At 44.8% G+C, this 25,705-nt stretch overlaps 1 protein-coding gene across 5 annotated transcripts; it reads left to right on the plus strand.

Moving 5' to 3' along the window:
* The first annotated feature begins 63 nt into the window (after positions 1 to 63).
* Serpina5 (serpin family A member 5) lies at positions 64 to 19,245 on the plus strand. 5 transcript variants are annotated; one of them, XM_006240494.5, is made up of 8 exons: positions 64 to 2,081; positions 10,005 to 10,065; positions 11,118 to 11,215; positions 14,195 to 14,241; positions 14,607 to 15,235; positions 16,130 to 16,400; positions 16,951 to 17,098; positions 18,292 to 19,245. In XM_006240494.5, the coding sequence occupies exons 5-8, from the start codon at positions 14,608 to 14,610 to the stop codon at positions 18,475 to 18,477; spliced, it is 1,233 nt and encodes a 410-aa protein (XP_006240556.1). In that variant the 5' UTR covers positions 64 to 2,081; positions 10,005 to 10,065; positions 11,118 to 11,215; positions 14,195 to 14,241; position 14,607; the 3' UTR covers positions 18,478 to 19,245. The 5 variants fall into 5 exon arrangements, with proteins under 5 accessions (XP_006240556.1, XP_017449838.1, XP_038968844.1 ...); XM_017594349.3 differs by lacking the exons at positions 64 to 2,081; positions 10,005 to 10,065; positions 11,118 to 11,215 and having other exon boundaries at positions 14,097 to 14,241; positions 14,567 to 15,235; XM_039112916.2 differs by lacking the exons at positions 64 to 2,081; positions 10,005 to 10,065; positions 11,118 to 11,215 and having other exon boundaries at positions 14,109 to 14,259.
* Positions 19,246 to 25,705: the final 6,460 nt, after the last annotated feature.

Raw genomic sequence — 25,705 nt, forward strand, 5'->3', positions numbered from 1 at the left:
GTCTCAGACATGCTGTGAGGTGCTCGAGTCTCACATGGCTGCCCAGTATGAGGAGAAGGGAAGCTGGCTTGGAAGAATTAGCATTTCTTTCTGGAAGAGAAGCTGAGAAAGCTTTGATAGGGAGATTCCCGACAGAAATAGCCTGAGCCATCTGGACCCTGGCCTGGTGGTTTTCCTACATTTGCCTCATTGTGACAATGCCTACCAGAAGTAGTTTATGAAAGGACAGATTTACTCACATGGGATTACTGTTTCCTAGGGTTTCTATGCTTCGTGGTAGGGAAGATCTGGCAATAAGTTCGGTTCACAGTGGAGGTGGGAGGAGGTTGATGGAGGAAGTTGTTCCTGTCACCATGGACTAGAAAACAGATTGTGAAGTCTGAACCAAGGGTTCCATCCAGTCTTCAAAAGCCCACACTGAGACCTCTACTGTGAGAGAGTCTACAGCTTTCTATACATTGTCACCAGCTGGGAAACGTGTTCACAGCCTATAAGGACATTTCAGATTCATACCATAGTATCTAGTGAGGAAGGCTCAGAGGGGCACACTGCCTGTGGCCTGAGATGTGACTAGTGCCACTCCCATGATAGACAGCTGTGGCCAACATTATGCTTCGGGAACAGGAGACCAGAGGCAGGAGCCGTGACTTTTCGTATATTGGCTCTGCTGATGTGATCTGGGACTTGAGGCAAGTCTCAGCCCTTCTTGGGGCTCAGTTTCTCCACCTAAGTAATATGTTATACCCACATGCACTGGATCTAGCTCAGATCATTTCAGAATACAGGGTGAATTCTCCCATGAAGAAGGCAGGGTGGCAGAGACTGGTTCTCTTTGCAGAAAACCTTTGGTTTCCAGTAGATGCCTTTTTTTAGGCAACAGCATAACAGGCTTAAAGGGGCTATTCAACATGCTCTCTGACTTCAACAGGGAGTTCCAGGACAGTGAGTACTGGGAACAGGGCAGCCAAGAGGAACTCTTCCCCATACTTTTCTAGATTCAGATCACTCTCTGCTTCAATGTCCAGACGAGAACTCCCTTTGCCATCACCTGCTCACCTTGTATCTACAAGTTAGATGGCTCCTTTTGCTCCCACTAGTTTTGTAAATCTGATTTTACTTCTCTGGACCTTGGTACCTTCACCTATGATATGGGACAGGTTTAGGTGGCCTTGTCTCATGGAATCACACTTACTCTATAAGAGGAAGCTTAAAATGGGGCAATGCATACACTAGCCTTGCTACTCTTCCCATGAGACCCAAAATCCAGACACCCAATGCTGTCTACATCACTTATGAATTTCAGTTTGTACCCATATGTTCCAGGTCCTTTTTTGAATACCCTTGCCATTCAGACATGCACACAAGATCCTAGTAGGAGGGCATTTCTATACCTGGGGACATTTTCTTGGTCCTTCTTTTTCTATTATCAGCCTTTAAAGTTCTTGACTGAGCTTCCAGAAGGTGCTAGATCAGCACTCAGCTCTCTAGCACTCCCTTTCTCTCTGTAGGTCAAGCTGAGGCAGAACTCCTCACTATTTGTTCTGGGTGGAAATGGGGGCTGGTACTCTATGGCTAGCTCAAGGAACTTTCCAGATTTTAAGATCGGAGGCTATTGACCATACCCACTCTGATGTGCTTCTTGGTGTCCAGAGTACATAGAGGCAGTTCTGAAGATTCAATCTGTGGTTGGAAAACAGGATCCTGGATCCCTGAGCCTTGTGTGTATCATACAAGGAGCCCCATGGCACAAAACCAGAGTGGTCCCTGGTGACCTAGAAGAGCAAGCTGGAGAGTTCTCTCCAGTTGACATCTGTGGTGGTTTGAATGAAAATGGCTTCACAGGCTCATAAAGATTGGTAATATTGTCAGGGGTGGCCTTGTTGGTGCCATTATCCATGGAAATACATCACTGGGGGTGGGTTTTGAGATCTCAGAAGCTCAAGTCATGCCTAGTGTTTTTCATTCTCTTCTTGAGGCCTGTGGATCCAGATGCAGAGCACTCAACTCTTTCTCCAGCACCATATATACCTTCAAACTGCCATGCTGCCTGTCTTGATGGTAATGGACTAAACCTCTGAATTGTAAGCAAGCTCCAGTGAAATGTTTTTCTTTATAAAAGTTGCGGTGTTCATAGTGTCTCTTCACAGAAATGAAACTTTAACTAAGATAGCAACCATTCAACAGTCAGAGTATATCAGAGACTGTGACGCAGCCTAGGCCCTAGCAAAGTCACAAGCCCAGAACAGTCTAGTTGCTAGGAATCCAAGGTAGAGAGAAAGCAGTAGGCCTCTCAGTTCCCTACAGGGGGTCTAGGGAGATAGAGGGGGGGACCAAGGAGGATGCCCCCCACTTGATCCTCTAAAACACAGATTTAAATAGAATCCAAGACAACCTTAGGGGAACACTGACAGAGAAGGGTCTCATCGCTAAGAGGATTAACTCTAGGGTTCAATGCCCCTCCTCTAGGTTACATTCACAAGCACATAAGTGCTTAGAAATTCAGAGGTCCTGCAGGTCACAGAATTTCATGGTTGAGCTCCGGTCTACTTCCCCCTTTGCATGCTGACAAGCTGGATTCTGGTTTTCAACATCCCTGTAAGAGATAAAGTTAGTGCCAAGCTGATTCATGCCCCTCTCAAGTGGGTGAGTAGATATAGGGCAAGCCATGAACAGTTTAGGCTTGACATAGCAATGAGCCTGACCGAGTGGTATGTGAATGTGTGAAACCCTGGTGTGATTACCAGAGAGGGTGAACACACCTCACTTTCAAGTAAACAAGGAGCAAGTCAGTGGGACATTGATGTCTGATGCCTCCTTATGCTGATGGTATGCTCATTCCTCTCCTGTTGTATACAAGATGAAATTCAAAGTCCTCTCCTAATAGTCAAGGCTTCTCTGATCTAGTGCTCACTGCCTTGCCTGTTCAGCATTATGTGATTTTTTAAAAAGGTTTATTTCTTTTGTGTTGCAATACACTGTAGCTGTCTTCAGACACATCAGAAGAGGGCATTGGACCCCTTATATATGGTTGTGCGCCACCATGTGGTTGCTGGGAATTGAATTCATGACCTCTGAAAGAGCAGCCAGTGCTCTTAACCGCTGAGCCATCTCTCCGGCCCAGTCATGTGATTTTTTTTTAAAGCACTGATCTTTTCGATTGCCCACTGCTATTATAGCTTCTCATCTTCAAGCCTCTTTTCGGCAGGTTCTTATCCAAGAGACCATATGCTACCAAGGTTATCCACAAACTCCTCTGCCTCTACCTCCTCCAGCCAGACTGCTATCCTGTCATCATCCATGGCTAGCCTGAATGTCACCTTGTCCCCACCTCACTCTAGTTGTCTGTCAGATGGGACATCTTAGAGACAGAGCCAGAATTCCCAAAGCTCCACTGGCCTCAAGTAAACTGTTTGGCATAGGCCCATCCAGTAAGAAAAAAGAATGAAGGAATGGAAGCCTACAGAGTTACGTTTGCATCACTGTCCTTTGGCCTAAGACTGGACAAATAATGAGTTTAGTCGCTCAGGTGTCAAAAATACCCTTTGCTTTGGAGCACTGGAAAAATTTCCGAGTGTATCAAAGACTCCATGAAAGAGAGTCTAGCAGGCTACTGGTTCTTGTTACATTCCAGAGGCCCAAAGCCTGAACTCTGGCCATGATGATGCACACTGTAACGCCAGTACTAGCGAGGCAGACAGGTGGATCCCTGGGACTCACTGATCAGCCAGCCTAGATTATTTGGTGAACTCCTAGCCAGTGAGAAACTGTCTCAGAGGAGTAGAGTAGATGGTGCCTGAAGATGTCCTCTGGCTGCATACATATACAAGCACATACAACAAAACACACAGCATGTGCATAATACAAGCATTTACACTCAAGCACATACACACACAAACACATCATACATACATACCACAGAGAGAGAGAGAGAGAGAGAGAGAGAGAGAGAGAGAGAGAGAGAAGCAGAGGGAGAGAGAGAGAAGCAGAGAGAGAGAGAGAGAGAGAGAGAGAGAGAGAGAAGGGGGAGAGGGAGAGGGAGAGGGAGAGGGAGGGGGTGGGGGAGGTGGGATAGGGATGGAGGGTGGGGCTGGGGTAGGAAGAGCAGCTATGTTGGGTTAAAGAACCACCCTGGTCCAGTGTGACTTTTTTAAAAACTAATTACATCTGTAGTAAGGACCCTAGCAAATGACCCTAGCAAATGGGGATTAATAAGTCAACATTTGGCCTAGAAGAGGGAATCACTGAGACTTGACGTCAAAGAGAGAGACAGGAAAGTGTCCTGAAGCTATGCAGGTGCTCACTGGACTGGTGTCTATGTTGAGAACTTCATCATACCTGACCTATACTGGGATTTTCCAGCTCCACCTTCTGCAAGCAACTACAAGGCCCTGGCATGGGGTCCTTGGAAATGTCACAAGGCCTGAGCCAGTACTCTGTACCAGGTCTTGGAAACCTTCTGCAATGTTGGGAAGAGTGAGTGAGTGAACCCTGGTTTCAAGAGAGAAAAAGACAACCCCACAAGGCCCACAGAAGCCCTGGGTGCAAAGGGCACTGTCAGCCATCCAGACACTGTGATGTAATCTGATGCCTAGTCTGGAACATTCCCTTCTGCTCTCTGGGCCTCATTTGGGTGATTAGGATATACAAGATAGACACAATGACCCCCTGTGTCTCTGCCATCGCAAGGCTTTTTTTTTCAACCATTATCAGACTGATGGGATTGTTATCTAGCAAGAACACTGGCCGGAGGGAAGTGGTTCAAAGCCCTTTTCCCTGGGTCCATGAGAAACTGTAGAAAATGAAGGCGTTGAGTCTGGAAAAGGGATGGAGTCCTGATGTCCCTTGCCTCTGTAATGTCAGTCTGAAGTAGCCTGGCACTCCTATTTCCTGGAGTGCCCACAGAGCCAGGCAATGGTGACTGAAGTGGGTTTGGAAAGCAGTGACTGGATAACCTGAAGAGAGCCTCTGTCTTGGGCCACTTTATCTGGAAGCCTTCTAGGACAAGATAGTGCAGGCTGGGGTTGTGATCTGGGCCAGCAGGCCATTCTTCAATGACAGGGTTCTAGGATAGAGGAGCTAGGAGATCAGAAGGTAGAAGACAGGAGATACAGCTTGGGATAAGCTTGCACAAGCTTTGTCCTATGCCACACAAGCTCATGAAGAAGCACAGTATCTTATATCTATGTCCAGGGGCGAAGGGGTTCAAAGCCAGCAAAAACTGGCATGCAGAGGAACTAGACCAGTGAAGATCTAATCAAATAACACTGTGCAAGGGAGCACAGGGTATCTTAAGAGTATTACAGGCCTTGAGATGGATAATGCCAGTTTCTTCAGGGAAAAAAAAAACAAGTGCTAAACTCTTAACTCCTTTCAGGCCCCAGCCACAGGCTGACCTTGACAAGTCCACACCTGAGCAAGGACTCAGAATTAGTTTACTCTCCTTCCATTGAGGCCTCTGAGTGTCTTTATCTTGTTTCTACACTTGAAACTTCCAGGCCTGGGATCCTATTATTTTCAGCAGGAAGTGGGTGTCTCAAGATGGAGAAAAGAGGAGAGAGAGAGATCCCACCTTTAGGAATAGGCAGTAAATGGGGAAGCTTAGGCTGTTCATTAACAGAGGCAGTTATTTGGAGTCTGACCTGTAACAAAGAGATCCTAGTCAAGTCCCTGAACCTCACAAGAACTCTAAGTTTACAAAAGAAATGAAAATATTAGATATGTTAACATTGCCATTGTTTGTAATCTGCACCATCCTCATTATAGGAATCCTCATTATTGTAATCCTCATTATAGGAATAGCAGTAGACTCATACCTTGGAGTCATAACAAAGGCTTGGGGACCCCAAACAATGTTTCTGAGTCAAAAGCATGTAATACTCTTTCCTCTGTCAAGCGGGTTGTATATGTAGAGAGATTGCACACAGATGTTTATCATTAACAGTTTAGAGCAAGTTAGGAGCTTTTATAAGATCAAGATTTTACAGTTTTATCTCTGTTAAGTTTGAGCCTTAAAGATTTGAGTTGAAGACTTAATTGAAGATTCTTTAGCATTAAAAGTAAAGCTTTAGTGGCTAGTAGTCTGCTCAAGAACTTCAAGTCACTGAAGAAAGAAATTGAGGAAGGTATAAGAAGATGGAAAGATCTCCCATGCTCATGGATTGGTAGGATAAACATAGTAAAAAATGGCCATCTTACCAAAAGCAATCTACAGATTCAATGCAATCCCAATCAATGTTCCAACACAATTCTTTACAGGACTTGGAAAGAACAATCCTCAACTTCATATGGAAAAGCAAAACACCCAGGAGAGCAAAAATAATCCTAAACAATAAAGTAACTTCTGAAGATATCACCATTCCTGATCTCAAGCGGTCCTAAAGGGCAATAGTAATAAACACTGCATAGTATTGGTATAGGAACAGACATGTTGATTAATGGTATCGAAACAAAGACCCACACACCTATGGACATTTGATTTTCTTTTCGACAAAGAAATCAAAACCATACAAAAAGAAAGCATCTTCAAGCTGGCCTAACTGGATGTCACAGACAGATCAGCAACCAAAGAACATACGCGGGCTAGACCAAGGCCTCCCTGCACATATGTAGCAGATGTGCAGCTTGGTCGTCATGTGGATTCTGAAAAGCCAGAGGGGAACAGCTATCACAAGTGCTGTTGCCTGGATGTGGGATATGTTCTATTAGCTCAGCTTTCTTGTTAGGCCTCAGGGGTAGAGGATGCTCCTAGCTTCACAGAGACTTGATGTGCCATAGTGGGAGGATACCCAGGTGAAGCCTGCACCTTCTCAGAGAAGAGGAAGAGGGGCAGGGGGAGGGTTGTGGGAGGGGATGATTAGGAAGGGAGAGCAGTGAGGAGGATGTAAAGTGAATAAATAAAAATAAAAAATAAAACTTTAAACCATGAATACGGGCTACAGCACTTCATTTTTTCATCTGTTAGTAGCTCACCATTGAAGAATATTATAGTTTCTTGAATGGCTCACTTTGTCCAAATGGCTAAGGCTTAACAGAGTTAGCAAAGACGAAGCAGCCAAACATACATCTTCAAGTCAGTTGCTATTCTTTTTTTAATCTTTATTAACTTGAGTATTTCTTATTTACATTTCGATTGTTATTCCCTTTCCTGGTTTCCAGGCCAACATCCCCCTAACCCTTGCCCCTCCCCTTGCTTCCCCTCCCCATCCTCCCCCCATTACCACCCTCCCCACAACAATCATGTTCACTGGGGGTTCAGTCTTGACAGGACCAAGGGCTTCCCCTTCCACTGATGCTCCTACTAGGCTATTCATTGCTACCTATGAGGTCAGAGTCCAGGGTCAGTCCATGTATAGTCTTTAGGTAGTGGCTTAGTCCCTGGAAGCTCTGGTTGGTTGGCATTGTTGTTCATATGGGGTCTCAAGCCCCTTCAAGCTCTTTCAGTCCTTTCTCTGATTCCTTCAACCAGGGTCCCGTTCTCAGTTCAGTGGTTTGCTGCTGGCATTCGCCTCTGTATTTGCTGTATTCTGGCTGTGTCTCTCAGGAGAGATCTACATCTGGTTCTTGTCGGTCTGCACTTCTTTGCTTCATCCATCTTATCTAGTTTGGTGGCTGTATATGTATGGGCCACATGTGGGGCAGGCTCTGAATGGGTGTTCCTTCTGCCTCTGTTCTAAACTTTGCCTCCCTATTCCCTGCCAAGGGTATTCTTGTTCCCCTTTTAAAGAAGGAGTGAAGCATTCGCATTTTGGTCATCCTTCTTGAGTTTCATGTGTTCTGTACATCTAGGGTAATTCAAGCATTTGGGCTAATATCCACTTATCAATGAGTGCATACCATGTGTGTTTTTCTGTGATTGGGTTACCTCACTCAGGATGATATTTTCCAGTTCTATCCATTTGCCTATGAATTTCATAAAGTCATTGTTTTTGATAGCCGAGTAATATTCCATTGTGTAGATGTACCACATTTTCTGTATCCATTCCTCTGTTGAAGGGCATCTGGGTTCTTTCCAGCTTCTGGCTATTATATATAAGGCTGCTATGAACATAGTGGAGCATGTGTCTTTGTTATATGTTGGGGCATCTTTTGGGTATATGCCCAAGAGAGGTATAGCTGGGTCCTCAGGTAGTTCAATGTCCAATTTTCTGAGGAACCTCCAGACTGATTTCCAGAATGGTAGTACCAGTCTGCAATCCCATCAACAGTGGAGGAGTGTTCCTCTTTCTCCACATCCTCACCAGCATTTGCTGTCACTGGAGTTTTTGATCATAGCCATTCTCACTGGTGTGATGTGAAATCTCAGGGTTGTTTTGATTTGCATTTCCCTTATGACTAAAGATGTTGAACATTTCTTTAGGTGTTTCTCAGCCATTCGGCATTCCTCAGCTGTGATTTCTTTGTTTAGCTCTGAACCCCATTTTTAATAGGGTTATTTATCTCCCTGCGGTCTAACTTCTTGAGTTCTTTGTATATTTTGGATATAAGCCCTCTATCTGTTGTAGGATTGGTAAAGATCTTTTCCCAATCTGTTGATTGTCATTTTGTCCTAACAACAGTGTCCTTTGCCTTACAGAAGCTTTGCAGTTTTATGAGATCCCATTTGTCGATTCTTGATCTTAGAGCATAAGCCACTGGTGTTTTGTTCAGGAAATTTTCTCCAGTGCCCATGTGTTCGAGATGCTTCCCCACTTTTTCTTCTATTAGTTTGAGTGTATCTGGCTTGATGTGGAGGTCCTCGATCCACTTGGACTGAAGCTTTGTACAGGGTGATAAGCATGGATCGATCTGCATTCTTCTACATGCTGACCTCCATTTGAACCAGCACCATTTGCTGAAAATGCTATCTTTTTTCCATTGGATGGTTTTGGCTCCTTTGTCAAAAATCAAGTGACCATAGGTGTATGGGTTCATTTCGGGGACTTCAATTCTATTCCACTGGTCTACCTGTCTGTCTCTGTACCAATACCATGCAGTTTATATCACTATTGCTCTGTAATACTTCTTGAGTTCAGGGATAGTGATCCCCCCAGAAGTCCTTTTATTGTTGAGGATAGTTTTAGCTATCCTGGGTTGTTTGTTATTCCAGATGAATTTGCAAATTGTTCTGTCTAACTCTCTGAAGAATTGGATTGGTATTTTGATGGGGATTGCATTGAATCTGTAGATTGCTTTTGGTAAAATGGCCATTTTTACTATATTAATCCTGCCAATCCAAGAGCATGGGAGATCTTTCCATCTTCTGAGGTCTTCTTCAATTTCTTTTTTCAGAGGCTTGAAGTTCTTATCATACACATCTTTTATTTGGTTAAAGTCGCATCGAGGTATTTTATATTATTTGGGACTATTATGAAGGGCGTCATTTCCCAAATTTCTTTCTTGGCTTGGTTCTCTTTTGCATAGAGGAAGGCTACTGATTTATTTGAGTTAATTTTATACCCAGCCACTTTGCTGAAAGTGTTTATCAGGTTTAGTAGTTCTCTGGTGGAACTTTTGGGATCACTTAAATATACTATCATATCATCTGCAAATAGTAATAATTTGACTTCTTCTCTTCCAATCTGTATCCCCTTGATCTCCTTTTGTTGTCTGATTGCTCTGGCTAGAGTCAGTTGCTATTCTTAACGTGAATAGATCTTAGGGATTCACCACCTCAGTTAGCAACCATACCCTGTTGTTTCTTATCTAAAATTGTCTACGAGCTGGGTATTGATCAGTTAGCAGAAACATAACTAGTCAGACATGTACCTCTAAGTCAGTGTCTGTCAACCTGGTTACCCTTTGTAACCTGAGGAGCTCATCATTGTACAGAAATTCATCCTTGCCCAAAATATTCTGGAGAGCGGCTGCTGCCTCCTTAGTCTAGAGAGGAGATACAATGGCAAGCAGAGAGCTTAATGAGACTAAGTTTTGTGAGTGCTGCTTTAATTGGTTTATACCATGTGGTCTTCTTAACGAAGATGGTGGTTAAAGTCATGTGACATGTACTCTTTTTTTTTAAACCTTAGTAAAGATGCTGTCAACCACTTGTTGGCTTTCATCCTGATGATGTCATTTGCCAAGAGGCAGGTAAGCGACAACTATTTTTCCTAAATAAGAGTTGAATCCCATGTAATAGGCTGTAGCAAATCAAGATTGCCTATGTGTATAGTTTTTTAGCTATCGAATTTTGTTATAGATTTTTAACAACTGTACACACCCCAAAATCTTATAAATCTTGAGACAGAGTTTACATAGTAGTTTTAAGAGAAGTTTTTGAGGGCAGAGAATGAAGAAATCATAAAGATAAAGGATTTTCAAGAGCAGACAGCAGAATAAGCTTAAAGACATTTGGAGGTGTAGAACAGAGAAAGTTTAGATATAAGAGATTTGGAGATGTTTTGTTTGTACAGAAGTCGTTACCATATGAGCGAGTCTGAAAACTGAAGGTGACAGTTTTTAGGCTATTGGGCTGTATCGAGGCCAACCTGTTTGCAGTAACACAATGAGGCTTTAGTAAAATACCTGAGTCTGAGGAAGACAAGAGGAAGGGCTATTTAGGGCCAGGAAGGGTATAAAGAATTCTGGTTGTCCCCAAGTGGACTGAGAGAGAGACTTTTCAGAGAGAAATGTCCCAAATCACAAATGAGAGGCATCCTTTTTCTCATGATAGGGGCTCAGTATGGTGAGCATGCCAATGTGGCTTTTGTAGTAATCCAACAGAGACAAAATAGGCAGCTCTGGGTGACACTTACCCAGTAGAGGAGGAGAGACTAGTGGTTAGAACAGGTAGAGGAGAAAATAGCTGAAGAGGTGAGGCTTTTGGGGAAAGGGAGGGTTCCAAGCAAGGAAGAGGGGTAAGTGTCCTAGTAGAGAGATACCAAGGTGGTGGGCATCCTGGAGGGTATAGAAGGCTTCAAGAGCCAGAAGGGAGGAGACACCAGAGTTGGAGGTGGAGGGAGGGAAGAAGCAGCTGAGAAAGTGTTTTCTAGAATTTGGAGTCAAATGTGTTGGGTGGCAGAAACCAGCAGAAACGAATGAGCCATGCATACCTTAAGAGAGTTGAATCAACAGCTTGGTTCAGTTAGGAGACGCCGCGCCCCTTGGAAGGAAGCTCATGTATGTTCCTCCCTGGTTTCCAGCACCAGCACGCGACTTCTCCAAGGTATGGCCGAGCAGAGTGATTTTGTTGTAGAGACGAGGAGGAGGTGTTTGGAAGAGTCCAGAGTATGGAGAGAAGGTAATAGATCAATAAACATGATCAGTAGACTAAACCGGGACAGGGGTGGGTGGGTGGGAGAGGAGGAGCGAGAGGAGAAGAGAGAGGAGGGGGACACAGGGATCAAGGGATGGGGCAGGGGGAAGCAGGAGCGCATGGCTGCAATAGCAGGCTTATAAAGGAATCAGAAGCTGGGAGAAGGGAAGCGAAAGCCAAGGGCTGGAGAGGTTGGGAGCCACAGGTACAGAGTGAACTTGGCACCAAGGTTACACAGCCGTTTGTCCTGAGGTTTTTGTTTTTTGGTTTTTATTTATTTATTTATTTATTTTGAAGATGACATGACACAGAATGTCTTGGTTCACCTTTTATTTAAATCTAAATGGGTAATTTGTTCCTGAATGTCTGACTTTATTTTTTTCTGAAACTGATAAATGTCTCCTAGCATAACCACAAGAATCGTCAATGTAACTACTCCAATCATAATACTGAATGAGTGTTGAAAGATGCCACAGGGGTTGAATTTTGGGGCAATAAATCTTGTCCCCTCAAAAGGGGAATCTCCACAATGAGAGAGAACAATTGATACATGCAATTTAGAAGTGTCCTTCCTCACCCCTGTTCTCTTGACTAAAAGGACCCCCAGGTCAAGTAACATTGCAGGGAGGGTTAACATTAAGCAGTGAGCCCAGGCATAAAGGGTGTGTCCATATTATAGTTGTCTCTCTCTTTCAAAAGTCCCAGAGATGATTTTATTGCCCAGGTCTGTGGCTAATAGCAATCGGTCTGTTGAGTCTCTTTTCCTGGAGACATTGTAACAGGTCGTTACAATGAGAGAGTTCTAGGAAGTTATCTTTATCCAGATGGGGTAAGCATCTCTAGGACAAGTGGACCAGAGTCTCAGGTCATCCACCCAGGGGCACAGCGTTCTATAGAAACTGCGGATTATACCACCCAAGGGGAAATTCCATTCTGAAGCCAGGGCACCAGATTTTCATTGTTTACTGGGAAACGCCCACACAGTGGGGCAACTTAGGGGTGATTAGAGGCTGGAAAATTCCATCATCAAGCAATGATTGAACTGATGATATTTGAAAAACTGTACATCGCATCTCTTTCCGGATGAAAGGGGGACATTCTTATTGACCTGCTGGTGGCAAATAGAAAGAAGGTGATGGCCAAATATAGTTAAAGAGAGAAGTGCAGAGCTTCCGGTGAGAGGCACCCAGAAGGTCAATGACACTGGTCTGATATTTTTTAGCTATCATGAATATTTTAGTAGCAAGATAATTTTAAATAAATCTTAATTTGACAAACATTTTTTTAAAAAAATGCTAATCTCAAGCCTTAAAAACTTTAAATTGTATATATTTAAGCCTTTTATATTTAAATAACTTACTCAGAACTTTATAACATAACCCTTTTAATTTTATATAGTTCACCTACATATATCCACCTCAATCTTTATGTAAATCATTATTTATTAACATAATTTATTTCTGTATATATAAATTTTCATTAAAATATTTTCATCTCAGGTATTTCATATTTTAATACTGTATCTTTTATCTTTATGATATTTTATTTTTTAATAACATGTAAAATAGCTTTATTTTTATAACATTTTCTATTTTTTAAATATCATGAGACTTTTTAATGTCATGTAGATAAATCTCCTTTTTATTTATTTTTTAATGTAAAATTGACTGGGAAAGAGGTTTTATAGCAATCATCTCTTCAGGCAAAGGTAGGTCAATGAAGGACTGTTGTGTCTAGGAGCCTGGGCATGTTGTCTGAACCTGGGTTCTGAAATCTGTGCAGCAGTGGCTGTAAGTTTTGACTGTGTATACACACACACACACACACACACACACACACACACACCTCCCATACACAGCTCACAAAGGCCCTCATCCCCAACCCTTACACCTATGCTGTAGTGGGGAGAATCTGGCAAAACCAAGCAGGTTTTTGTTAGGATAAGGATATAGAGGCTTTCCACAGTAGATGGCTCCTGGTGGGCATAGAGATGGGAGGGGTTCGCTCATCTTTAACGGCCTGGCCACCAGGAGTCTGACCATGCTCCAGTGAGTATATAAACAACACAAACTGGTTTCTTAAATCTTTTTGGGGGGGCACAAGAGGTGGGGAGTGGGCTTGGGGTGCTGGGAAGTAAGGAGGATGGGATACATTATGTCAAATTCCCAAATAATAACAATATTATGTTAAGAAGATGACTTTCCTATCCCTTATTTTACTCCTGAAGTTTCTACTCCTTCCTCCAGGTGGTCTTTCTGGGAACAATTTTATTTTTAAATTTCTCTATGAATTATGGCCATACTTCACTCTCTTTCTCATATTCAGGTGTCCCTCTTCAGGTACTACTTGACTTGGATGGTTCGGTCATTTATTTTATTTTTTCTTTAAAAGTAACAATGCCCTGAGGGAAAGGATCAGGGGATCAGAAGATAAAGAGAACAAAAGATAGAGACGATACAGTTTAGGATCAGGAAGTCTTGCTTGCACACCTATGTCTTATACCAAGCAAGTGTCTTTTAAAAGTATAGTATCTTATATACTAGGACTGGGGAGAAGAGGAGATAGAGTCAGCAGAAACTATCATACAATGGGACAAAGTCAGAGGGAAACTAATCAACAATGTTGCAGAAGGAAAACAGGTTATCTCAAGAACATTACAGACTGAGCACACAGAGGCCTTGGGATTGATAATGCCATCTCTTCAGGGGAAAGAGCCAAGTCCCAGGAACAGAAATCTTAATACTTTCAAGGCTCCAGCCTCAGTCTCAGACTGGTATTGACAGGCACATTCTTAGACAAAGAAACAGAAGTAGGTTCATTTTGTCTTTTTATCAGGGGCCCTGAGAAAGCCTTAGATTAGCCCAGCTCCCAGTGGGGCAGAGTTGGAATGGGGTGGAGACAGAGTCTCTGTGATCCATGACATTTGCCAGCTATAATTCACTCTGTCCTCTCTCTTCTCATAAGCCAGGTGGATTGCTACCCATCAAGACACTCAGCCACCACAATACAGAGTGAGTACACCTGCCGAGGTAGGACCGATGGCCTTAAGGATGTGGGTGGGTGGAACATAGCCCCTAGGCAATCTGCAGCCAAGGAACCCTATGAATGAGGCACAATGCAAAATCCTAAACTTAAGACGTTATGGGGGGAAAATGGTGATATTCTCTCTCTCTCTCTCTCTCTCTCTCTCTCTCTCTCTCTCCCCTCTTGTAACTCCATTGCATGTTGATCTTTGCAGCCCCATGGCCTAGCTTCCTTCTTATCCTCTTGGAGGATAAAAGGGGACATCTTTGCAGATGTCAGCCTACTTATTGTCTCTCTCACTTTGACCCACAGCTGTTCTCTCTTAAGAACATTTTCCTCTTCTCCCACTCAGAATGGCAGCCACAATGAGGTTCTTCCCCATTCTGTGCCTGGTGCTGTTCTTCAGTCACGGGGTGGCTTCCCGCCAACGCTCCCATTCTAAGGAGAAGAAGAAGTCTAAAGAGTCCTCTGTGGGTGCTGTGGGGACTTCCCGAAGCAGAGACTTTGCCTTCAGGCTCTACAGGGCCTTGGCTTCTGAAGCCCCTGGTCAGAATGTTTTCTTCTCCCCCATGAGCGTGTCTATGAGCTTGGGTATGCTCTCCCTGGGGTCAGGCTTGAAGACTAAGGCACAGATCCTGGAGGGCCTGGGCCTCAGCCTCCAGCAAGGCCAAGAGGATATGCTCCACAAGGGCTTCCAACAGCTGCTGCAGCAGTTCAGCCAGCCTAGTGATGGCCTCCAGCTGAGCCTAGGCAGTGCCCTTTTTACAGACCCAGCAGTACATATCCGGGACCACTTTCTGAGTGCCATGAAGACATTGTACATGTCAGACATGTTCTCTACCAACTTTGGGAACCCTGAAAGTGCTAAGAAGCAGATCAATGACTATGTAGCCAAGAAGACCAACGGCAAGATTGTAGACTTGATCAAGGATCTTGACAGCACCCACGTCATGGTGGTGGTAAATTATATCTTCTTCAAAGGTAAGCCTTAGGCTCCAACTTGAACTTTCTGTCTTTTCTCTTTTCTGTTTTTATTTTTATTTTTTATCATAAGATAGCATTCCCTCCCTGATAAAAGAGCAACTCACCCAGGTGCCAGCTGGGTGGAAGGAAGGCAGCCCCATGTAAGACAGAGCATCCTTATTAGTCTGTCGGTGATCCAACAGTCAGGAGCTGGTCCTTGTCATAGCCATCATGACAAAACAACCCTAACTGTCAAAGCCACTAGAAACAGGATAAGGACCTGATCAGGATTAAGAGGGCAGGAAACAGGAGGGGGTCAAAGACTACTGAAAGCAAATGTCTGTTACCATGCCAAGACACAATGGTCAGGACAGATTTTTTTTTTAAAGGACCACTTTATTGGGGCTGGTTTACCATTTCAGAGTCTACGACCGTCACAGTAGGAAGCATGGTAGCACACAGATAGGCATGGTGCTGGAATAGTAGCTGAGAGCTTACGTATGATCCACAAACACTCAGCAGAGAGGGAAGGGGTGCTGGTGTGGGTTTTTGAAACCTCCAAGCCCACTCTCAAAGTCATACCAATATGTGCTGACGAGGTCACACCTCTTAATCCTTCCTAAAACAATTCAACCAACCAGAGATAAAGCATTCAAACATATGAGACTGTGGGGGGTGGGCATTCTCATTCAAACCACCACAGCAAGAGTTTAGGAGGACAGGAGGACAGGCACATTAAAGGTTCAGGATACCCCAGAGTTATGAGGGGATTTGGCCTCTGAGTTATGGGTACTGCTGTTGCTGAGGTTGCTCTGTAGAGACACTCTTTGGATTGTCTCCACTCTTCAGTCACAGCCAAGGGTCTCATTTTTACCCAGTTCTCTTTTACTCCTACCCCTTGTTCATCTTTAGCCAAGTGGCAGACGGCCTTCAGTAGCACCAACACCCACAAGATGGATTACCATGTGACTCCCAAGAAGACCATTCAGGTGCCAATGATGAACCGCGAAGATATATATTCCTACATCCTCGACCAAAACATTTCCTGCACGGTGGTGGGGATCCCTTACCAAGGCAATACATTTGCTCTGTTTATTCTTCCCAGCGAGGGCAAGATGAAGCGGGTAGAGGATGGCCTGGATGAGAGAACGTTGAGGAACTGGCTTAAGATGTTCACAAAGAGGTACTCTCTGGGCCATTTTGGGGGCACGGCCTTCTACCCATGTCAGGGGAGACACACTCCAGGACCTCATAGTACCGGTGGGAAGGACTCCTCAGGCAGTGAGATAGCCCCAAACCTAAAGGCTTCCCATGAAGTCTTCAGCCCAGGACCTGGCCCAGCTTGAGGGATAAGATGCAGAAAGCTGGGGTTCTAAGGTGACACCAGAAGCCTAAGTGATTTTTTATAGTAGAGAATAGAGTTTAATAAGGGCATGGGGAGAGGAGTTAAGAGGGTAGTAGAGACAGAGAAAGGCAGAGAGAGAGAGAGAGAGAGAGAGAGAGTAGAGATGGCCATGAGCACTGGAGGGGGGGGAATGGGGAGAGAAGGAGGAGCAGGAAGGAGAGGACAGAGCTAGAGCAAGAAGGCAAAACAGCAGCCTAAGTCTAAATATGAAGCAAGGGACGCTTCAGAGATGAAGGTTCCAGAAAGTCTGTGAGGCCACAGAGAGTGGGTGCTAAGGACTTGTCAGCAAGCTCATGGTATCTAAGAAGGGACCTCCTTCTCTCTCCAGACAGTTAGATCTTTACCTCCCCAAGTTCTCCATTGAGGGTACCTATAAACTGGAAAAAATCCTCCCCAAGCTGGGCATCCAGGACATCTTCACCACCCATGCTGACTTGTCTGGCCTTACTGACCACACCAATATTAAGTTGTCTGAGGTGAGTTTATAAGCTCCTGAGCATCTAATTTCAGAAGTTACCATCCTGTCTCTTCTCACCCCATATTACCCTATCCCATCACACACTATCCTGCCCCAGCCCTCCCATTAGACCCCATCTCACTCTAACCCATCATACACCAGCCCACCCTACCCCTCCCATCCCATCATCCATCTCATCCAATCCCATCCCACCCCATCCCATCCCCATCTCATCCACCCTCCCTACCTCATCCTACCTCATCCTATCCCACCACATCCCTCCCTCCCCTCCTCTTCCATTCCACCCTATCCTATCCCTTTCCAGAGAGTATCCCATTATATTTTACCCCAGCCATTTCATAGTCTTTGTTCCTTACAATCCCACCCCATCTTGTCCTATCCTGTTCTAATTATCCATCTCGTCCCAGCTCCTCCCATTACCTTTGATCCTGTTCCCTCCCACCTCACTGCATTCCATTCTGTTTCACCCCAGCTCATTCCATTATGTCCGATTACGATTCTTTCTTTCCCAGATATTCAAAGGTGTTCCTTTGTGTTGTGTCTTGTTCTTCTTACAATAGAAACCCATATTTGTCACCTAGCCTTGGAGGAATCTGTATCTGTCTGGATGCTGTCTTGTGAATCTACCATTTGTGTGTGTGTGTGTGTGTGTGTGTGTGTGTGTCCCTTTGCTCTATTTATTGAAAAGCACACACACACACACACACACACACACACACAAATATTAACACATGGAGATGGAATAGACTCCACAGAAATCTTTAAGAGAAGTTTACAATGGATTAAGTCACTGATTTCAGCTGACCTAGACATCAAACAGTACTATAAAGACCATTGTTTACAAACTAATGATCACAAGTGGGTTTCATTTTAGATTACTTTCAATGTCTATATCTGCTGTTCTCAGCAAATAATACACATGCATTGTTCTAGATCAGGGACATGAAAGAGTGCATAATTTAAGGTTGCCTGGGAAACCCAAGGCAAGTAAGAATAATTATTCCATTGTTCTCTTAAAAGCAAATTAAGCAAACAGGCTGAGTACAAGGTAGGACAGCAGTCCTAAGTGACCTCTGGGTATATAGTTTAATTCTGGCTGTGAGATTGAACAAAAATTCCATCTTCTTAGAATATAAGTAATACGTTTATCATGATGCATCACCACAACCCAGCCCTACTGTCTCCCTGCAGATGGTACACAAATCCATGGTGGAGGTAGACGAGTCAGGAACAACAGCAGCTGCCTCCACAGGAATTCTCTTCACACTCAGATCTGCTCGACCGAGCTCTCTGAAGGTAGAATTCACCAGACCCTTTCTGGTGGTCATTATGGATGGTACAAACCTCTATTTCATTGGCAAAGTGATTCAGCCCTGAGGTGGGACTCCTTCTGAAACTCACAGGCCTATACAGAAGGAGCCAGGCATATTCTACAGACTATCCACCTCTTGGTAGCTAGTGATTTTCATAGAGTAGATTGACTAATAAGGTGTTGTAAGTGAGAAGATCAATATCCTGGTGGAAGCTTCCTTGATCACAGTTGCAAGATGTGCTCTTGCTCTATTTTTTCATTATTGACACTGATGCTAAAGAGGCCACTTGATTGCTCCAAGGTCCTATCACCATATTTGTGACATAGTTATGCCCAGACCTCAGACCTCTCTTGCTCAGTCTAGCGCTACAAAGCTCTGCAAGAGGCTGGTCAGCATAGATAAAGGCCACCAGGAAGCACGGTTATAAACCTGGTCTCACACCTATTAGCACCATGGTTGAGAAAGGACATTGGACTGAGATTCTGAAATGGTGCTAATAGCTATGTAACTCGAAAATGAAAATGTTCCTCTCTGCCTGTGTTTCTTTGAGTATCCAGTCAATGATCAGAACAAGTAGCCCATTCAGTGATCTGTGAAATTGTTACACAAGGGTTGGCTACTCTATGCTAGCCATGGTTGATGTAAGAACTCAGTTTAATAGCATACTTGAGCAATCAGGGTAAAAGTGTTCCACCATGAACAAAGGTATCAAATCACAAACCTGGCTGACTGCAGTTGGATGTTAGAGGTCTGTTGTAAATAGTAGAACATAGATTGCAGACTGACTTGTTGATTTCTACTTTGGCAATAGCAATAAAGCACTTTGCAAAGACTGGGTCTCATTGTCCTTCTGGAGATAGCCCTGAGGATAGTGACTGAGTTGGTGCCTGGTACTTCTTCCATCAAAGAACCTCATGAGGCACCATCACTTCTGTTTGATTGACAGGGAAAGGGAGGCTTGCTGAGGTGTAAGTGGCTTATCCAATAGAGCCAAGATTAATGACACATTGGTTATTCTCTCAACAATGTGATCGATCACTTGATGGAAAAGCAACTTAAGAGTTTCTGAGGGTATCATTCAGAATGATGTGGTGTGGAAGGCATAGAGTCAGGGATGGCTCACAGCTGTGGCAGCAGAAGTGTGAGGATGCTTGCTCACATCTGAGCGTGTCAGTAAACAGAGGTGGGGCAAAAGCAAGGCTGGGCTATCAACCCCAAGGTGCATCCTTCAGGTATTCACGCCTTCCACCTAGCCCCCATCTCCCAAAGTTTCCTATAACTTTCAGAACAGCACCACAGCGAGGACCAAGTGTTCAGACACACGTAGGGAACATTTTACATCTAAAGCATAACTGATGGGAACTATGAGCCCACAGACACCCTCAGCTTCAGGTTCTGCTGAAGAGGCAGGATGAAGACACATTTCAGGTGAGTCTGAGTCTCAGCATCCTCCTGTCCTCTGTCAACGAGGGAATTTGGCACATTGAAGAGCAGATGAGTGACTAGGTGTGTAGCTCTCCCACTGTGCTTTGGTCAGTTGCCCCCAGAGCAGAGCATCCACCCACCTGAATCAGTATTATCAGTATTGCTTATCAGTATTGTGCTTTTCATGAAGCCACGCTCAGTGCACTGACCCCTGGATCATACTGAAGAGGGGTGTCCACTGGAAATAACAAGGTGTGTGATAATCAGGGGAGGAGGGGACGTTGAACACTGACTGTCTCACAATGGAGAGGCTAAGAATTGGCTGGTTGTTTGGTCCACAAGACTGAATGTCTCTGCAGTTCCAATCTAGCACTGCAGGCCCAGACGACTCCTGGAGAGCAGCTGCTCGGCAGACTACATTGGAAACCTCGAGAAGAAGGTATTGGCATGAGTGAAGGAAGGCCATAGAGACAGCACAGATACATTTACCAGTGAGAGCGAGGGAAGGTAGGCCAAAAGCAAAGTTCCCTTCTTCCATGTCCTTTTATCTGGGCTGCCACCAGAAGGTGTGGTTTGGATTTAGGGTGGATCTTCTTGCTTCAGACAATCTCAACAATTAAAGTTATCATGGGGATAGCCAGCAGCTTGGGGCTGGGGTGGCTCCAGGTGCGGTCAATCTGACAACCATATTATCAACTAGGTTAGCTATCACAGATGGTCAAAAACCTTGATTTAGAAAGAAAGATTTGTTTTATTTGTGTGTGTGTGTGTGTGTGTGTGTGTGTGTGTGTGTGTGTGTGTGTGTGTGTGTGTAAGTGCGTGAAGAAGCCAGAAAAGGGCATCAGATCTCTGGGAGTTGAGGTTTCAGGAAGGTGTGAGCCACTCTCTTGGCTTCTTGGGTCTTCTGGAAGAACAGGAAATGCTCTTTAGTCACAGTCATGGAGTGGGCCATTGGTTCAGTTCCTTACAAGTTCCTTAAGCTTTGACTGCCCCCTACAGTTCTAAGAACTTCTATGTGCTTGTGCTAGTCTGTGCTGGGTACTTTTCATTTGCAATCACATTTGTTCCTCACGATAAGAAATAATTGGTGACAGTCAAGGCTCAGACTCTGAAGCCTGGCATATAAGTGCTGGCTCACAGCAGTGCAGGTGGCTATGGGCATATGCAGACATCTTGTCTGTGACTATACTGACTGAATGACTGGCCATCAACAGGCCTTCCCGTGGGGCCATCCCACCCCCTCATGCCTTTCTCTTGCATAATATCTAGTCTTTCTTGGGAAATTGTGTCTCTCCCTGTTTGCCCAGTCTGTTGGAGGTCACAGGCAAGTCCTATCTAAGGGTTATGTATGAGACCAAAGTCTAGGGCTTCTGAAAGTTTACTCAACAAACAGACAAACAGCAGCCACTGTGCATGAGCCTAGTGGTGCGGGAGCCAGTGCATGGGAGCTGTATTGGGTATCACACATCAGTGCCGTCTTAGAACCTCCTAGAAGCTTTTGAACTCAGTTGTCACATGATCCTGGAATGTTGAAAATAGAATCGCAGAGAGACAACCTTAAGGTCTTGCCAAAAAGCAACACAGAACTGGCCTTGAAGAAGTGATGTTTCAGTAGACAGCAAATTTGAAACAGATAAGGGATTTCCAGACAGAGGCACCAGCTGGAAGTGAGAATGAAACAGACAAGGTGTGGAGAAAGAAGGAAGGTCAGAGACTGGCTAGGACCCATGTAGGAAATATGAAGCAAAACACAGGAAAAGGAAGTGGAGGTCCTGGCCCCTTGGGAACATGAGACTTGGACACATGACCAGAGCTTTTCTAATGTTTCTCAAATAGCTAACACTATAGTGTGTCAATGTCCCTTGACCTCTTCCTGTCCTTCATTTTCTGCACATTAGCTGAGGTGTCCACTTGGCCCTCTAGAGGGTGCTTACCTTTCTTCTCTAAGGCTTCATTCAGTCACTCACTCACTGGGGAAGTGTTGTTGTGTAGGGCTTCTGTAAGACAACAGCTGATCCCCATAGGCACTCTCAATTTTAGCCTCCTAGGACACAACCCCTACATGTGTGCCTTTAGTCACCTGCATATTTATATACTCTCTCACCACACACCTGTACATACACACATATAAATGAATGAATCAAATAAGTAAACAACAATACATCTTCCTGCCTCAAGCCCAGGAATTAGGAGATTGATGTCCAGGGCCCTAAAGCTCTCCCTTGAGATTTGGATGTACACATGTTCTTACTATTCTTCCTGCTGCCACTCAACCGCTCAGACCTAAGGGACACCACAACTCCACCACCCCTGGTGGTATCCTTCCTCTCAGTGCCCGTGATAACTCTTACAACCCTCAGAGCATTCAGTCCCAGAGAGGCTTTGGCTCCCGAAATTGTTCCATTTGTTATTCCAAAGTGTGTCTTGCTGTGGAAATGAGCCTAGCCAGCTTTATAGCTACTCACCCAGATACCATAATGTAACTGGGCAGGCCACACACCAAAAACCTAAGTAAATCCTCTGTGCTTCAGCCCACACTGGCATCTCAAGCTCTGCAGTTTCTCAAGACCCAGTACACATCAATGTCGACCTCTCCCTGCCAGCTGGTGATCTGACCACATATAGGGCCTTTTGAGAACTATGAACTTTGGACAGTGGGTGCATTCTAGCTTAAGCCTGTGCTCTGACCTTTGAGATGCCTTTTGTAAGGTTTCAGGTTAGAAACTGAGACTGTTTGTGCTTTGGGCTAAGAGGTGTATTAGAAGAGTTATTAATGCCATAGACATAGCATGGTGGGGGCTCTGAAGAAAGTCCAGTTCCACAGGATGAAGTGAGTGTCCCCTCTTATGGGTTTCAGAAAACACAGGGAAATCTTATGCCATGGTGTTGATGAGTAGCCCTGCACCCAGATTGCCTGTGGTTCTCTAGACAGGAGAGAAAGGTGTCTCCGGTTCAGCCTTTTAGTTAATGTGTATCCAGTATAGCAGATGTGTTGCCTGCAGCTCTGGATTGCTGGGTGCCTGGTGAGCTTCCTCTGGGGAAGAGAGGATTGCAGACTCACAAGCAGACTTTCTAGATCAGCAGTGGGAATCACAGGTTAGCTATGAGAATCAAGAGAAAAACAGCCTATTGTAGGTTAGCGCCATCTGAATAACCCATAGCCCAAAACTGAGATCGTTGTTTCTGCCAAGTCCATCTGTAAAGAACAGGTATGGGCAAGAAGCACCAGATGGGATGGTCAGTAAGCACATATATTCACCCCCAGAAAGGAGTATCAGCCACAGAACCACAGGCAAAGATGCTCAGTGTAGTGGGGAGGGAGTCAGATGGGTTTAGATGAGTCAGAAGAGAGCTGGTGCCATGAGGAAGGAGACAGGAGGCAGCCGAACATTAAGAGTGCCTTAGTGATTGCATCCATCTAAAGAGAAGACAGAGCCATCTCTGCAGTTCCTGGTCCAGTGTAGCGCTGCTAACAGTATATTTAATGAGAGGGTTGAGGCCACATGGACCTACCACCCTGAGCATGACCATCTCTTCTGATCTTGGAAGCTAAGCAGGGTTGGGCCTAGTTAGTATTAGGATGGGGGAGTGCTCAGGGTAGCAAAGAGGCTCTTCAGCAGTTCCCCCAAAGAGGAGGTTGTTTCTTTTCCCTTGGCTCAAATTGGAACTCCTGGTTCTACAGGGACATCTCTACTCTAGGGGGTACTGGGGAGGGGAACAATTGCAGAGGGTAGGGTCAAACCACTTGAGCATGTGGAGATCAGATTATTTGAGGTCGCAAGAAAGCCAACAGAGAGCTTCTAGTGGACCAGTGATCTCAAAACTCACTCTTTGAGATGTTGTGAGGACATGTGTGGAAGGATGGGGTCAGCTTCTAGGAGACGGTCAGAAGCAGTAATGGAGAGGGGTGAGCTACTCTGCTCACAGAGAGACAATCCTGCCCCATGTGGTGGTGAAGGTGTGGGGATGACACAGTCCAGGAGAGTAGCCTGGGATCAGCAAGCTTGCAGCAGGGAACATCTCCCTTTCAGCTCAATATGGGACCCCGGGCTCTGCAGGGACAACTCTGCTCTGTACCATGCTGGAGATGTGAGCATACAGAGAATGAAAGGAAATGAGCTTCGGAGTCTAAAGGGGGGATTCTGAGACAGATGATGAGATGGATGGTCCTGTTGAATAAGAGATTTATTAGAAGAACTGTTAATATCATAATTAGCACAATAATCAGCAGCAGCATGGCCAAGGCACTGAGGAGAGATTATGGCAGAGTGGTGGTCCCTTCTCATAGCTTTCTCAGGAAGTAGTATGGCAAGGAGGTTAGAAAGGTTCCTTTCTGTCATTTCTAGGGTAAGCAAGAGGTAGTGAGTTAAAAGATACTGTTGGGGCTAGATATACATCTCCTGTGACCAACCATTATTGGGGTCTTGATAGGATAGGGGGAGCAAGAATCTACAGAAATAAATTGTTTTAGTTCTGGTGATTTTTGGTTCTAGAATTGTCGGAGCTGGATGAAAATGGGGGAGCTTTAGAGTGGTATAGCCCAGGCTGACAGATCCTTAGGGCCAGATGGTTTGAGGATGGAAATTGGAAAACAAACAGCAGGAGGGGTGGTGAGGGGTTCTGTTTGTCACATACCCAATATGAGTGACTGCTACAGAAAGATACACAGAAGGTCCCTCTATCAAAATCTCAGTGCAAAGCTCTCGTCTCAGAGGCTGCTGGAGCACATAGGAGCTTCAAGTCACAGATAGTAAAGTTGTTACTAAATGGCAGCAGGCTCAGGCTCCAGCCCTAAAGTTAGAGCCCTGTGGTGTCCTTGAAGAGAGATACATGCTTGATTCACAGCCCATCCCACTGGCCACAGCAGGCTAGCATTCCTGGGGGCTGCCTCAAGAGCATGGGTGCAGCCTCAAGAGTAGAGTCAGGTGACCCCAACAGTTGGCTATTCTGCTCTGAGGTTACCATGTCCTCATGGCTAGGCTGGGTAAGGGTCATCAAGGACCAAAGCTGTTTTGGTAGAGAGGATGGACACCAGCAAGATGGTCTTGCTCTGACCTGGCCTGGCTCAGGACTGACATGTGGCCTTGGGAGGTTGCCACTGTAGACAATCATTAACTGTCTACTGATGGAGCCCACATCAGGACCCTACCTCAGGAGCTCACTTCAGGAGCACCTCAGAAGTTTACCTCAGGAGCTGCAAGTGAGAATGCAACAGGGCCTTAGGCATGAAGAACAAAGCAATGATGATAGTCATTGTGGCCTAAAAGAAAGGAGGACAGAGGGGACTACTACCTAGGGAGCAATCTACAGTGTGTGACTGCTGCAGTGTGTGATTGGTTGCTGTCTTCTGACATGTTTGTCTCTCTCCCTTGCCAAGTTCTAGTAGGGAGGCTGGTCATCTCATTCATTGGCTGATGTGGAATAAATTGCATCCAAAGCACAACTTGAAGTGATAAACATGGGGTATCTCATGGTCAGGCAACAGGAGGAGCCAGGCTGGGTGGTTCTGGCTCAGGGCCTCTCACAAGTCACAATATTGACTGAAGGGTTCACAAGTGCTGGGTGTTCCATGTCCAAGTTCACTTTCATGACCATTGTCTGTTTGTCTTTCTTTCCTTCCTTTCCTTCCTTCCTTTCCTTCCTTCCCTTCCCTTTCTTTCTTTCTTTCTTTCTTTCTTTCTTTCTTTCTTTCTTTCTTTCTTTCTTTCTTTCTTTCTTTCCTTCTTTCTTCCTTCCTTTCTTTCTTTCTTTCTTTCTTTCTTTCTTTCTTTCTTTCTTTCTTTCTTTCTTTCTCTTCTCTCTGAATGCTGTGGACTGAACCCAGGGTCTTGTGCTTGGTAGGACAAACATCCTACCATTAAGCTAAA

Source organism: Rattus norvegicus, chromosome 6 (assembly GCF_036323735.1).
Source record: "Rattus norvegicus strain BN/NHsdMcwi chromosome 6, GRCr8, whole genome shotgun sequence".
Taxonomy (NCBI): domain Eukaryota; kingdom Metazoa; phylum Chordata; class Mammalia; order Rodentia; family Muridae; genus Rattus; species Rattus norvegicus.

Bases quoted from the DNA above. Each gene is read 5' to 3' on its own strand.
- Serpina5 (NM_001244739.1), top strand. From the start codon at position 14,147: ATGACATTTGCCAGCTATAATTCACTCTGTCCTCTCTCTTCTCATAAG. The intron at 14,242-14,606 runs GTGAGTACACCT...TCTCCCACTCAG, and splicing joins CTCAGCCACCACAATACAGA to AATGGCAGCCACAATGAGGT. The intron at 15,236-16,129 runs GTAAGCCTTAGG...GTTCATCTTTAG, and splicing joins AAATTATATCTTCTTCAAAG to CCAAGTGGCAGACGGCCTTC.